At 42.3% G+C, this 15,090-nt stretch overlaps 1 protein-coding gene across 1 annotated transcript in view; it reads right to left on the bottom strand.

Moving 5' to 3' along the window:
• LOC121440743 (amyloid beta precursor protein binding family B member 1 interacting protein) overlaps positions 1 to 15,090 on the bottom strand; it is a 100,554-nt gene that overhangs the window by 7,469 nt on the left and 77,995 nt on the right. Inside the window, exons 9-11 of the mRNA XM_041641592.1 lie at positions 14,518 to 14,661; positions 8,875 to 8,985; positions 27 to 125 (exon numbers count right to left, since the gene is read on the bottom strand). Coding sequence (XP_041497526.1) covers positions 27 to 125; positions 8,875 to 8,985; positions 14,518 to 14,661 — 354 coding nt within the window. The remainder of the gene's footprint in view (positions 1 to 26; positions 126 to 8,874; positions 8,986 to 14,517; positions 14,662 to 15,090) is intronic.

The following is a 15,090-nucleotide window of genomic DNA, read 5'->3' as shown; positions in this document are numbered from 1 at the left end:
TCTCGTGAAGCTGAGTGCACTCTCACCTTGGCGATCCTTATTCCCATAACCCACTGTCGGAGAGTTCTTGCATCATCGCAGCAGAGGTATTTGATATACTGAGATTCCTTCTGGATCTGAGGATGCTACATAGAAGCAGATGTGAAGGCAATTAATAGATTTTGATTTATTAAGATTCTAAAACATCTTTCAAGAAAACTTAAAGGAAAACTTTGACAAATATGATTTACTGAGATGATGACTAAAATTACTGGCAACAGTTGTGGGCCAAGAAGCGAGAGGGGCAATGCTGAAGCCCAGGCTGGCCTTGAACTCATGACCCTCCAACCTCAGCCTCCACAGTAGCTGAGATTACAGGCGAGCTTTTGAAAATTGCTAAACTGGCAGCCCTGGGGCACAGGAATGCAACCTCAGCTGCTAAGGAGGCTAAGCGAGGATCACCAGGTTGAGATCTGCTTGAGAAATATAATGAAACTTTGTCTCAAAAATAAGAGGAACCAAACAGGCTGGGGATGTAGTTCTGTGGCAGCACACTTGCTCATCCCTCAACACTATTTTAAAAACAGAAAGCAAAGGCCAAGCTTTGACCAGGCTCAGTCAGCTGTATGATATAATGTGTCCGTAATAGCCATTTCTCCCTTTTAAACACTGGAATCCGTCATGTCTGTTACGTGTTTCCCTCACTGAAAACAGAGCTGCTTCTCTATCAGATAAAGGAACTTACCTAATAGACATTTTGTGTCACAACACTAATGCTTAGCAAAATTCCCGCCTTATTTCTCCCGCCCACAAATCTAGCTCAGGGGTTATTTCTTTTACTGAGAATTCAGAGTTTTACTGATCTCATATCCACAAGGGCACAATGTGGTAATGGGTGTGTATGTGTGTGCAGGGGTTATATAGTGTGTGTGTGTATATATATATGGTGTGTGTTTGTGTGTACAGGGATTTTATATACATATATAGTGTGTGTACAGGGTTATATATATGTATATATAATATATGTGTACAGGGATGTATGTATACATATTGTGTGTGTACAGAAGTTTTATATATAGGTAGTATGTGTATGTACAGGGGTTTTATATATATATTTAGTGTATGAGTTTGTGTGTACAGGGGAGATACACACACACACACACATATATGTTTAGTGTATGTGTAGGGGTTACACGGCCCCCAGGAGTTCACAAGATTCTCGGCATCACTCTCTCTTGATTCCCTTGTCCTGTGGCTTCCATCTCTGTTTGGCTCTGACTAAACTCTCTCTTGGATGGGAGTTTTACTAGTCTTGTTTGTTGTTGGAGGTCATGCCTGGCGTGAGGTAGAACTGCAGCCTGGTTGTATAAATCATTGTTGAAAGAAACAAATAAGCATAGTGTTTATTATTGTATCAGAAATACAATTCATGATCCTAGAGAAACTAAATAAGAAGGTGAACCCAAAGACAAACATATAGTCATCCTCCTGGATATTAACCTTCATCAGGCGATGAAAGGAGACAGAGACAGAGTCTCACATTGGAGCACCGGACTACAACCCCAAGGTCCAAATCAGGAACAGAAGGAGAGAGAGCATGAGCAAGGAACTCAGGACCACGAGGGGTGCACCCACACACTAAGACAATGGGGATGTTCTATTGGGAACTCACCAAGGCCAACTGGCCTGGGTCTGAAAAAGCATGGAATAAAACCAGACTCGCTGAACATAGTGGACAAAGAGGACTGCTGAGAAGTCAAGAACAATGGCAATGGGTTTCTGATCCTACTGCACATACTGGCTTTGTGGGAGCCTAGGCTGATTGGATGTTCACCTTACTAGACCTGGAAGGAGGTGGGAGGTCCTTGGACTTCCCACAGGACAGGGAACCTGGTCTGCTCTTCAGGCTGATGAGAGAGGGGGAGTTGATTGGGGGAGGGGGAGAGATATGGGAGGCAGTGGCAGGGAAGAGACAGAAATCTTTAATAAATAAATAAAAAAAAAAGAAAAGAAATGAAACCATAGGGTAAGAAGCTGGCAACCAAACCTGAGGTCTGAAATGAGTGTCACACCAGTCTGCATGGGCGAGTATAACTTCTATTACATTTTACTGTATAAAAAAGGACCAACTAAAATCTCTCTGTGTGTGTGTATGTGCGTGTGTGCGTGTGCATGCGTGTTTCCTCAGTGCTCAGAGCAGCTTGCTAGTCTTGCCAGGAGAAGCATAAACGATGGTATTAAAGTTCAAAGAGAAGCCAGCAGATTTGGGAGCTTCTGCCTCTGGCTGCCACTGGCAGAAAAGGAGCAGAAACACCAACTCCTTTCTACGACACTGCCTAGACCTTTCTACTCTCTCATTCAGCACACTTGACAGCCTTCAGAAGAGAGCCAGTCTCAGTGGTGATCTGAGAACAAGGCGCTGTGTCTTTGAGCTTCAGTGGACCTTGAGGGAAAGATGTGGACTAGCCTTCTGATGTCCTGCTCCCCCCACACCCTTCCCGTGAGACACATAGACTATAAGAACTTGGAAAGTTAGTTATTTCTGGTTTTAGAAATGATAAAAACTGATGTTTGGAGAGCTCCCTATATGTCTGAATTTATACTGAGCCACTGAAGACAAAAACCAGATTTTAAAAATATGTCAGAAAAAAAAAGAACCCAGAAAACGTAAAGAACTCTTGTCTGTGGTCTTTCATGGCAACCGAGAAATGCCGATCCCCTTAGTTGGATTGCTTTCTTCATTTAGGCCTTTTCAGTCCTAGGAATTTGCATCAGCTTGGACTGGAAGCTAGTCTACCCACCAGAGTCCTCTTTCCTGACTCCACCCAGTACTTGTTACTGTAGTTCTGCAGTTAGGCCAGCAGATGGCAGCAAATACTTTTGGATGGCCGCTGCACACTGCTTTGCTCTTGTGTTCAAAGCTTACTCGTAGATTCTTTTTTTTTTTTTGGTTTTTCGAGACAGGGTTTCTCTGTGGTTTTGGAGCCTGTCCTGGAACTAGCTCTTGTAGACCAGGCTGGTCTCGAACTCACAGAGATCCGCCTGCCTCTGCCTCCCGAGTGCTGGGATTAAAGGCGTGTGCCACCACCGCCCGGCCTTACTCGTAGATTCTTAATGAAGTTCTGTCTTAGTACTGTAAATGTTACTCCAATGATCATGTTCTCTGAGGACCTTAAAATTGGAAATATCAATCAAAGCAATTTGTGTAGTCCCACAGCAAGAAGGATTTGCTGCATTAATCAACCTGAAGGTCAGATTGGTAAAACTGTGAGTCAGGCACTTGGTAGCTGGAAGGTGACATTCCACAGATGCCTGCAGCATTCTCAACAAAGAAATCTGCAAAACCAGATCAAAGTGCTTGTCCTTCAGTCAGAGCCACAGCTGCCTGGCCTAGGGCAGAATTCTTGATCTGAGAGGGCTCTAGGTCTTCTCAACAATTGACATTTAGGGGTGAGCGGCTCAGCAGTTATTAGGGCTTGCTCCACAGTCCTGAAGACCAGCATGTGGACCCCAGCACACACATAACAAACTGGACACCCCACAAGCACTGCACCCCAGCTCCGATTAGGGTGGAGACAGAAGGATAGCTGGGGTTTACAGGCTTCTAGGGTAGCTGAGAAATGAGACCCTGTCTCATGGAATAGGCAGAAAATCTTAGAAGAAGAAGCCAGAGGCACTCTTCTGACTTCTGTTTGTTTGTATTTGCACACATTTGTGAAATATATGTATATAGATATTACAAACATGTAAAGAATTATGTAAATAACATAATGAAAACAAAAATGTCTAATTTTTCCTTCTATGACATTTAGAAATTTGATATTGTTGCCTTGGGCTTATGTCACTATTAAATATTCCTTTTACTTTTGGTTTTGGTGTTTATGGTTCGAGTCAACTTCTCAGAAGCAGCCTGCAGACTGTGCTTGCCATGAGATGCACCGATTCTTTGTGAGGAAGTACATTCCACTTGAGCAGCGTTTGTGAAGTGTGTAGTTCACCTAACGACAGTAAAATATGGACGTACCCTGAAACAAGAAGGTTTCTAACAGAAAACAGAGGCCTCTACATTCCTTCCCATCCCCCAGCTTTGTGGTTCTGAGGTGAGCTAGCTGCTGTACACCAAGTTCACAATTTGAAATTCTTCAGACTCTGAGATGATGCCTTAGAGCCTGCCACAGGCTGGTCACCTCACCTAGGGACTCACTTCCTTACAACTCAGACTATGGATTGGAAATCATTTACAAAAGGGCTTAAAGAAAACACTGGATCAATGCCACTGGCTGGACTGTTCCTCACGATCCTGTTGTCCCTGAACTCCAACAAGAGATGCTTTCTGGGCATGGCACGGCATATAAAGTCAAGGCCATTTCTGAACGTTCTTGCTAAAAGGGATCCCAATGTCCTCGAAGCTTACAAAATGAGCAAAAAGAGCATTGGGCAAGGTTAAGCAACTTGTCTCTGGCCAAAGGTTAATGTCAGAATCAAAGCTAGATAATAAAATAAAAAATAAAAGCCCCTTTTGTTCAGCCCCTGGGAGCTGACAAATATAATCCCTGGGTATCACACCATAACTGGGGAATGATGGCAGGGGGAAAATGTCAACAAAAATGTGATTATTCTCTGATTTCATAATAAAAGTTTTAAAAAGGCTGAAAAACTTTTTGAGTGAGTGTCAGAATGTTTGAGGAATGCCAAGGAATTCTGTGGAAGGTTTGGAAAAAGATGGAATCTGGGGTGGGAAGGCACTATAGACAAGGGCTCTTTGCAGGGGCAAGTGCTGTTTCTAGGTCCTGGGAGGCACCGGACATTTCAAAACAGCGGTGGCTCTGCAGTTGATATGGAATGTGAACCTGAAGGAGGACGAGACAGAAGAAGAGCGAATGGGAGACATTGGTGCAAAATCAGAATGACTTCTGTCTCAAGGATCGGATGAGAAGTGGGAAGATGAAGGAATTTCTCTTCCATAGCTTGGTGAAGTAGATGGCTACTACAAATTCCTGTCTGCTATAAAAGAAATGTTGCCCCGCTCTGTATGAGACCTGTTTGTAGGCATCGTCAGGGTCAGACATGGGGTAGGAGGTTCCTCTATGTGTTGCTTTCATTGGTTGAATAAAGAAACTGCCTTGACCTTTTGATAGGGCAGCACTTTGGTAGGTGGAGTAGACAGAACAGAATGCTTGGAGAGAGGAGGGCAGAGAGAGATGCCATGGATCTCCTGCCTGGGACAGACGCCAGTTTGAATCTTGCCGGTAAGCCACAGTCATGTGGCAATGCACAGATTGATGGAAATGGGTTGAATTGGGATGTAGGAGTTGGCCAATGGGAGGTTGGAGCTGATGGACCAGGCAGTGTTTAAATGAATACAGTTTCTGTGTGATTATTTCAGGTGTAAGCTAGCCCAGCAGAACGGAACAAAGGGCCCTGCTCCCTTCAAAAAGATGGGGTCATATTGAACTAGTGTGTTCTCTAAATCCTGTGGCTCTCCTTCCTTAGAGAAGAGGAGAAGAAACAGACACAGACATGTGCAGTGACGATGAGCTGAGTGTGTGCCGATGTGCAAGGGTGCTGGTGGCCTGGAGCAGTAAGACAAGGGATGCAAGGGTACTGAGCCTGCTGCACTAAGACAAGGGATGCGGGGGCACTGAGCCTGCTGCAGTAAGATAAGGGATGTGGGGGCACTGGGCCTGCTGTAGTAAGACAAGGGATGCAAGGGTACTGGTGGCCTGGAGCAGTAAGACAAGGGATGCAAGGGCACTGGGCCTGCTTCAGTAAGATAAGGGATGCGAGGACTATGGGAAATTTCCAGAGCCCAGGAAAAGGCACAGAATAGATATCTCTAGATTTTTCTAGAATTTAACTTGGCTTTTTCCTTTGTTCCTTTTTGAGACAGGGTCTCAGTTGCCCAGGGTGGCCTTGAACTTGTGACCCTTTGTTACAGAGTTCTTAGTGATGGGAGTCACCATGCCAGGCTCTAGTGCTGATTTGTGTGTGTGTGTCTGTCTGTCTGTCTCTGTCTGTCAGTTTGTGTGTGTCTGTGTCCTATGTGTAGGTCAGAGGAAAACTTACGGAAACCAGTTCCCTCCTGCCACCAAGGTTCTGGATATTGAACTCAGGTTGTCAGGTTTGCATGACAAACTCTCATCCCCAACCCTGATTATGATTTTTAAAATACAAGAGCACTAAATCTCTGTTGTTTTAAGTCAATTAGTTATTAGTGTGTTAGGGAAGTAGTGAATGGGAAATTACTATAGGGTGGTGGGACCATTCATTTTGGGAGGGATTGCTGAGAGAGGTATGGGTGGAGAGGAGCCGTTGGGTTATAGTCACTACAGGTGAGAGAGAATATTGCCACAGATTAGGAATATTTTGCATACAGGTAGTGGCTAGAGCTGTGGCTAGGAATCTGAATTCTCAGAGAGCTCTGTAGTATGATACGGATCATACTCAAGCACAACCAGGCCAAGTGTATATGGTCTTTCCTCTGTTCTTGGCTGTAAACCAGAAGCTTTCTAGGAATTGCAGCAGAAATCCTATTTACAGGAAAGGCATGTTTTAACTACCTTGTACAATCTTTGTGGATGATGTTTTTGCCTTATGAGATTGTAGTCCCACCCCAGGGTACCTTTGGAACTACTCTACACTCTCGTTTACTGAAAAAGAGAAAGGTTTTCTTAGCATGAGAGTCACTAAAATGGACATGACTCCCACAGCCACGCTGCAGTGTGTTCTTATCACTTCATTGAGATCCTCTTTCCCTCAGTCCCGTGCTTAAATGTATGCCAACCTTTCTTCTAAGTAAACCCCAACTCTACTTCAAATAGGCACCTCCTAAAATCCTTTTGGCAGCCAAGTCAAGGATCCGACTTCATCTGAGTGGAGGTCTATGAGAATAAGGAAAGGCACTAGGTTGCTGGCATCTTCCTGGGCTGCACCATCACTAACAGTCGGGAAGAGCAGCATCGGAGCCACAGCACTGAACTCTCGTCCTGATTCGGCCACTTAGAGTTCAATCTCAATTCTACTTTCATGAACAAAATGCTTTGTAACTGTTTCCCATTATCCTCACCGTCCTTTCAATATGGGCAGTGGTCACGGATGTGCAAAACCCAGAAGGAGGCAGGGCGCTTTCCTCGGCTCTCCTCCTTCTTACCTCCACCTTAGAACTCAAGGTTCCAGTTCCTGGAGGGTTTCCCCTCAGATACAATTGCCCTGTCACATTCATTTATGTCTTTTGTCAAATGTCACTATTCTCCCCTGACCACTCTGTCCAAGAGAACCCTGGCCCCAGTAGACTCTGCCCCTTACCCTGCTCTGTATTGATTTCCCAGCTGTATTATTTTTTGCATGACAACACATTACATTTTTCTTCATGGTCAGTCCCTCACACTGACCATAAACTCGATGGAAACAGGGATTATTTTACATTGTGTTTACTTCTGTGTTCTTTGCCCCTGGAATGTGCTCAAAAGATAATTGCCGTCCAATAATTACTGAAAACACGAGTAAGGGAATGAATCTAGCTCCGTTTTGCTTTAGCCCCCTTTCAGCCATGGTTCTGGGTGCCTCTTGATGAGCACAGATTTCTCAACAGCCGCAATGTCAGTATTTGAGGCCATGCCATTCTTTGGTGCGGGTTTGTATTGTGCAGTACTGATTTCTGATGGCTTTGACTTCTACTAGATGCCGGTAAGTAGTATCTGGTCCCTGTTCCAAGTTATGAATACCAGATGTCTCTAGACATCACGGCATGTCTGTCAGGAATCAAATACTATGGCTGAGAACCACAGGGAAGTGGTTCTCAGTATCGTGCTGACTAGGCTGGCATGGGCTTCACGACTGCTAAAATTATCGATAAATTGCTAAAAGTGGTTACATAGTAACAGAAAGACCAGGAAATCTAAATAAAAGCCACAAAATACTGAGTCCTTAATGAAGCCAAGAATTCCAGGCAATTATTTGATTATAATAAGCAATGGTAATTGTGAATGGAGAAAAATGATTGAATATGATTTGCTATTATGATATTAAACTAAGAACAAATGCAAACAAACTTATCTAGGTCTTAAGTTCAGTGTTCTGGAGGCCAAAAGACACTCAATACATCAATGAGGGTGTAAAATAACTATCTTCTGATCTGATGGACTGAGATGCTAACTTAAAACATATAAGCTGCATCAAATTTCAGATAATACATATTTCCTCCCAACAATATGCCCCTTAAAAAGTTTCAGAACCTAAACCTGGCATGGTGGGAGCCAACTGCAATCCCAGCACTCGGAAGGTGCAAGCAAGAGAATCAGGTCCCTAGGATAGCCTCAGCTACACTGCAAGAGAATCAGGTCCCTAGGATAGCCTCGGCTACACAGCAAGAGAATCATGTCCCTAGGATAGCCTCAGCTACACAGCAAGAGAATCAGATCCCTAGGATAGCCTCGGCTACACAGCCACCTTGAGGCCAGCTTGAGACTTAAAAAAAAGGTTTACAACCTGGGCAATTCTAAGTTTTAAAAGTCTTTTCTGTATTTTCTTTTCTAGGAAACATTGGCAAGATAATTTCAAAAAACTTTGTACAATAGAACAAGAATAAAATAAGTAAAGAATTGAAAACTGGTCTGTTTTATTAATGGGAATTTTAAATTAATTTGTTCAAAATATGGAACTCACATTTCTTGAATTGATAAAGGCCCAGAAAGATTTAAAACTTTAGGATCAGACAGCAGGCTTTCAGGTACACAACAAGTTGATAGATATCACATCACTTTGTTATTTTGGTTTAAAACTACACATTTTATGATATCATACTTGGGATTTAAAAAATCACATTGACCACTTTTCCTTAGAAGCGAGTAATGAGTGAAATGGCTCGGAAGTCTAACTCAGTAACTCACCACCTACCTTTAGAACGAAGCAGTGGTCGGTGGGAGCTTTGTATTTCAGTTTGCACTGAACCCCGTAGTAAATGTTAACATTTTCAAACTGTATAAAGCACGCCAGGTCTCGGGATGTCTGAAAGACAGGGAAACAATCTCTCTGAGATGGTAATTACTCATTTCCCCAGATTCCTCTTGACGCTGCAACAAAGGGTTTCACCTCTGTAGATAAAATAGGTAATTTAAAGATATATGGACATCTTCCCTGCACAGTTTTCTTTAAGTCAAACCTACATAAAAGACGTCAGACAGCTGCTGTCTGCCCCGCAGTGGGATGAAAGATGACATTGCTGTCCTCGCATCTGCTGTGGATTGTGGGAGTCAGAACAGGCTGATCGTGTGCTGTTGCTACTAATCCAATCACGGCAAGATGACCACTGTTGGAGACTTCGCTGTGACTTCGCTATTTGAAATCAGTGACAGTTTGTAATTGACCATTAGAAAATAAAAGCAAGTTCCCTCAGGATGAAGAATGAGAGCTAAATTTGATGCTCTGTAAATCAGCACACACTCCACGCTCTGTCATGATTTCTCCTCAGGCTGGCAGGGTTGCCATGGAAACAGAGACCTCTCCTCTGTGGATAAAATGTGTTGTGAAAATGGCAGTCTCTAATTTACATATTTGGTTTCACTTGGATCACACGCTTGTTCCACTATTCGCCTTGTCCTTTCTTGTATGCTCCAGAACCCCCTTCTAGTTGCTGAATAAAGAATGCAGGTCACCATATGGGACAACTTACCCCTTTATGCATGGCGGGACATTTTTTCGGGGTCTTGAAGTATTAATTACAAAACAATATACATTCACCACAGTTAAATTTATACAGTACACATTTCTTTTACTAGCTTTCCCTGCCTCTTGTTTATTAATTTCCTCTTAGAAGTAACACACATAAAATAGACTGATAGACTCCTAAATGTTCTTTCATCATTTTTACCTATTAATTGTCTGTTTGTCTATCTATCTATGTATCTATCTATCCATCTGTCTGTCTATCTATTTATATATCATCTATCTATAGGTTTTAGGCATAGATGGACCCACTTTTACCTATATTTATATACTCGTATATACATATTATACACACATACATATGCACATATTTATGCATATAATTGTTTCCTCAATGGGGATGGAACCCAAGGTCTTGTGTGCTCCAGGGAGGTCTCCACTCCAAGCTCAAACAAGGACTGTAGGAGCCAAAGGCAGTGATGACTGAACTGCTCTCTGGACTCAGCAGGGCAGTGGCACGCATGAACTCGCAACAGGTATGACATTGTGCACGAGACCCGTGCAAGGCGAAGCCAGACAAAATCCAAGCATGGGGTGGGGAAACGGCACAAAGCCGCCGAGGGAGGAAGAGTCAATTTTCTTTAAGGGTGTCACTCCTGGTAGGTCAGCCATGCTCCTGTGGATGGCCAAACACCTGAGGATTTGGACAACTAAAACTGGCCTCAGTGAGATAAGAAAAACAAAAAAACCCCAAAAGTTCGGAGATTAGGGGACTGACGTAGATCTGAGAGGAGTTCAGGGAAGGGAGGTGAATATAATTGTACGAAATTCTCAAAAAATTAATAAACATATTAAAACATTTAAATTACGAAAGAGACTTCACTGCAAACACTGCTTCCTGAATGCATTCCCTGCCTTGTTAGGACACAGTTTCTAACTTTCCAGGATACACGAACGGCTATTTGACTCTTGATTTCTACCCAAAATTCCATTGCATAGATAAAACTAGTTAGCTACTGTGCTGTAGCTGATCAGAGACTAATCCAGCTTTTGCCTTTATAAAAACACATGTAAGTGAGTAAATATTTCTGTGGAGAGACCACCAAAGGTGCAGCTGTTGTCCAAAGGGGCATGCATCTTCATCCCCTTATATTGCATGCTACCCAAAGGGGCATGCATCTTCATCCCCTTATATTGCATGTTACCCAAAGGGGCATGCATCTTCATCCCCTTATATTGCATGTTACCCAAAGGGGCATGCATCTTCATCCCCTTATATTGCATGTTACCCAAAGGGGCATGCATCTTCATCCCCTTATATTGCATGTTACCCAAAGGGGCATGCATCTTCATCCCCTTATATTGCATGGGACGTCGTGGTAAATTATTCTCAACTTGACTGTACTGTTTTACAGTCCAGCTCTTTGTTTCCAAGAAGAAGTCCCCTTTTTTTTTACCTTCCTCACTGACATTGTCAATATTACTTATTTTATCAATCTCAATGGAGGAAGTATTAGCTGCTAACTTGTTTACTGGTTAGATGGAACAGCTTTCACCAAGCTAATTTGGTATTTTTTTTCTGGTTATTTTCACTTAAGCTTTTTTTTTTCCTGCACACATGTTTACTTTTTTCTTGATTTGTTAAAGTCTTTACATATGGTGAATAGTTACATTTGTTCATACATGTTGGAAATGTCTGACTATGTAGCTAGTCCTTAAAGCCTTGTTTGTATCTTCATCTATAGAGTTATTTAAAACAATTCTGTGTAGTCAACACTGCTGATTTTCTCCTTTGTAATTTTGAATTTTATTCTTGATTAAGAAATGTCTTTGTGCACTGAGATTAAGAAAATATCAACTCATATTTTCTTTTATGGCTTTACAATAGTTTTTCTAAAGACATCTTGATGGAACTAGGATTTGAGCTGGTTCGTCGGCTGGCGTAGAGAACTTTTGAAAATGAGTGTGCAATTGTTTTAGTGCTGTTTATTGTCTTGGGTTCTATACTGTGTCCCCACCACTGTACGATTCTGCTCTTCAATTCCCCGCATAGTTGGCTCTTTGTTTATCTGTTTATTTATAACTGCCTTCTTTTCATTGTAATTGGATGTTTAACCCACTGATCTGAGAGATAATGGTTTTCACAGTTTTGGAAGGGGTCTTCTTCCAAAGTCAGAAGTATTTCTTTCTGATTAATTTTGCAACCAGTCTTGGAATTTTAAATAAGAAGAATGTAACTATAATTTCCATAGATTGATAAAAAGTTTCTATGTTAAATTTTCTAATTTATGTAATATACATCTTGAACATTTTTGTTTATTACTATATATTCTACACTTGTCACTCCCACTCTGGAAGTCTTAAATTATGTCTCACTTGCATATTGCTTGTATAAAGCAATATGATCTCTTCCTTGGCCAGTTTGTTTGGTCACAGTCATTTTCCAGGCGAGTGTGTTCTATTGAGACAAGCACGCCAGTTGTGAACAATGTGCTTTTGTCTCTTTTCCCAGTGACTATCCTGCTGACCTTCCTCTGACCTCCATTCCAGCGGTCACGGTAATGACCAGATACATTGCTCAACTCTAACGTGAACGTAGCCTGTATCACTCAGTGAACTGTCTGTCCTGGCCGTATTTATACGCCTTATATTTAACTGCTTAGGACATATCTGCTGTAAAGCAATACAAATCATCTGTGGGACATATTGCGTGTCTAGGGGGATGATGCTGCATGTCATGTGTGAGACTGGAGCAAAGGTAGCAGACGTAGGAAGTATCGGGCCTAGGTGGGGTGACACCTGCCTGCATCAAGAGTTACCCATAATAGCCGCAGAGAGGGTGGGGTCGTCTCACCTGTTTGGGGAGGTGGGTAAACCTTATTAGAGGAAATCTGCACTCCATAAATGTTCTTTGTCAAAGTCCTGCACTTGGCTTACCCTAGACAGGGGTATATTTTAAAGTTTTTTTTTTTCTTTTTATAGGTAAACAATAATGAGCTGTCCCAATTCTCCAAGAAAAGTCTCAGGAAAAGTTAAAGATCAGAGCCTCTGTTAAAATTAGATTTAGTATAACAATTTACCATGTTTGTAGATTTGAGCCAATAATGCCAGCTTGCCAGGCAAAATTTAAAGGACATCTAAAATTCTCTGATAAATTAAGAAGCATAGCAAATTTAGTGAACCTCTGTTAACAATTAGGCTGTGCAGAAGATAAGATTTAAAATTCAGTGTAGAGCATGCCTTTAATCCCAGCACTTGGGAGGCAGAGGCAGGCAGATCTCTGTGAGTTCGAGACCAGCCTGGTCTACAGAGCTAGTTCCAGGACAGGCTCCAAAGCCACAGAGAAACCCTGTCTCGAAAAAAAAAAAAAATCAGTGTAGATTCTAAGACTTGTAACACCACTAAGAATTTAGATAAAAATAAGTTTGATCATAATGACTGCAGAACAAGGGGGTTGATATGAAGAAAAATTCAGAATAGTGTAGGCTCGGTAGGAGGTAACTTTACCTGCTGAGCCATCTTGATGGCTCATGTAATTTTATCTTTATACTGAAGAGAAAGCTGTGGAAAACTCAAATGTACTTCTCTAAGTTCCTATTGTAGAACATGTACTTGTGTAGATTTTGTATACCACAGAGTCCACAGAACCAGGATGCAGGAAGATTATCTTCTCTTGTGATCGTGGTAGTTTGTACTGGGAATGGTCCTCAGAGGCCCACAGGCTAACGTACCACTGGGAGGTGGGCGGTTGGGTGCTCCCAAAAGAGGGCTGTGGGACTCTGGCTCCTCCTCTCTTTTGCTTCTGCTCTGAGGTAAGGCCTTCCTCCGCCACATTCCCTCCCTAGTCCCTCAAAACAATAGGCTGATTTCCAAAACTGAGCCAAAAAAACCTGTCTTTAAAAAAATTACTCCTTTTAATTTTTGAGATTATAATTACACCATTTCCCCCTACTCTTTCCTCCCTCCAAATCCTCCCATCCTTACTTTCTTTCAAATTCATGGCTTCTTTTTCATTACCTGTACAACATATATATGTGCATACACATATGCAAAGGTCTCAGTTTGTATAATGTTACTTCTATTTAAGTTTTCAGGGCTGACTATTTGGTACTGGAAACTCAAGTGGTGTGCTTGTCCCTGGGCAAGAATATTTCTCCACTCTCAGCATTCCTAGTTGCTGTTATTCTTTGCATAGGGCTGAAGCTCCCTGGGCTTTCCCCTGTCCACATTAGCCACGACTATTGTCCTTTTTATTTTTATTTATTTATTTTAAATATTTATTTATTATGTGTACAGCATTCCTTCCATGTGTGCCCACAAGCCAGAAGGGGGTGCCTGGTCTCATTATAGATGGCTGTGAGCCACCATGTGGTTGCTGGGAATTGAACTCAGGACCTCTGGAAGAGCAGTCAGTGCTCTTAACCACTGAGCCATCTCTCCAGCCCCCTATTGTCCTTTTTAAAGAAAGGAATATTTCTTTCTATGAGCATTGGTGTTTTGCCTGCATTTATGCCTGTGTAAAGGTGTCAGATCCCCTGGAATGGGAGCTACAGACAGTTGCCAGCTGCCATGTGGGTGCTGGGAATTGAACTCAGGTCCTCTGGAAGAGCAATCGTGCTCTTAACCTCTGAGCCATTTATCCAGACCCTACTGTCCTGTTCATGTATGTTTATGCAGTCGTGCTGGTTAGACTTTATGGGTGTAGCTTTTGATATTCATAGGAGACACAGCCTCACAGCAAGCTCCTTGTTCCTTTGGTTCTTACAATCTTTCTATTCTGTCTTCTGTGATGATTCCCGAGTCTTAGGTGTGGGATAAACATCTTATATCTGATTATTTCGGGTGTTTTGTTTTAGTAATGAAAAGCTGACTGACCTTTGTCTTTCCTTTGGGAACATAATAAATTCCGGAAGCCCTCAGAAGAAAGTAGCGCCGTTTCCAGGATTTCTTCCCATCTTCTTTCAAATAAAGAGCTCCTTCAAGTTCTGGTACGATGACGGATGTGCCACAGAAACTTTCCTGAAATTGGAATCCAGAGGCATAAAACATATGTTCTGTTCGCATTTAAAGAATAGTCCCGGTTTAAGTCAATTCTGTTGGAAATGGATTGAACACGTTTTCTTTAGTTTATGCTGTGTGCAATGGGGAGGAAAGAAGAACACAGTGTCAGGGGTCCTGGCTTCCATGCCAAGACTTCCTGGCCTCTGAGCTCTTACCTGTGGATCACTAAATCTCAGTTCCCATCTTTGTAAAAATGGAGTATTACTTACATTTTGTCTGTGAGTATAATCTTATATTATAAGGTAAGTATTCAATAAAGCCTTCTAATGTTATGATAAGTTGGAACATAAAAATTCCTTTCCACTTAAGTAAGGGAATCACTAGTCAAGTATGGTGGCTCTTGCCCATAATTTCAGCACTTGGGGAGGCTGAGGCAGGAGACTTGCC

This window comes from Microtus oregoni, unplaced genomic scaffold (genome assembly GCF_018167655.1).
Source record: "Microtus oregoni isolate MIOR12 unplaced genomic scaffold, Mior012 000070F_ref0000104, whole genome shotgun sequence".
Classification (NCBI taxonomy): Eukaryota; Metazoa; Chordata; class Mammalia; order Rodentia; family Cricetidae; genus Microtus; species Microtus oregoni.
This window is presented reverse-complemented; position numbering and strand designations above follow the sequence as displayed.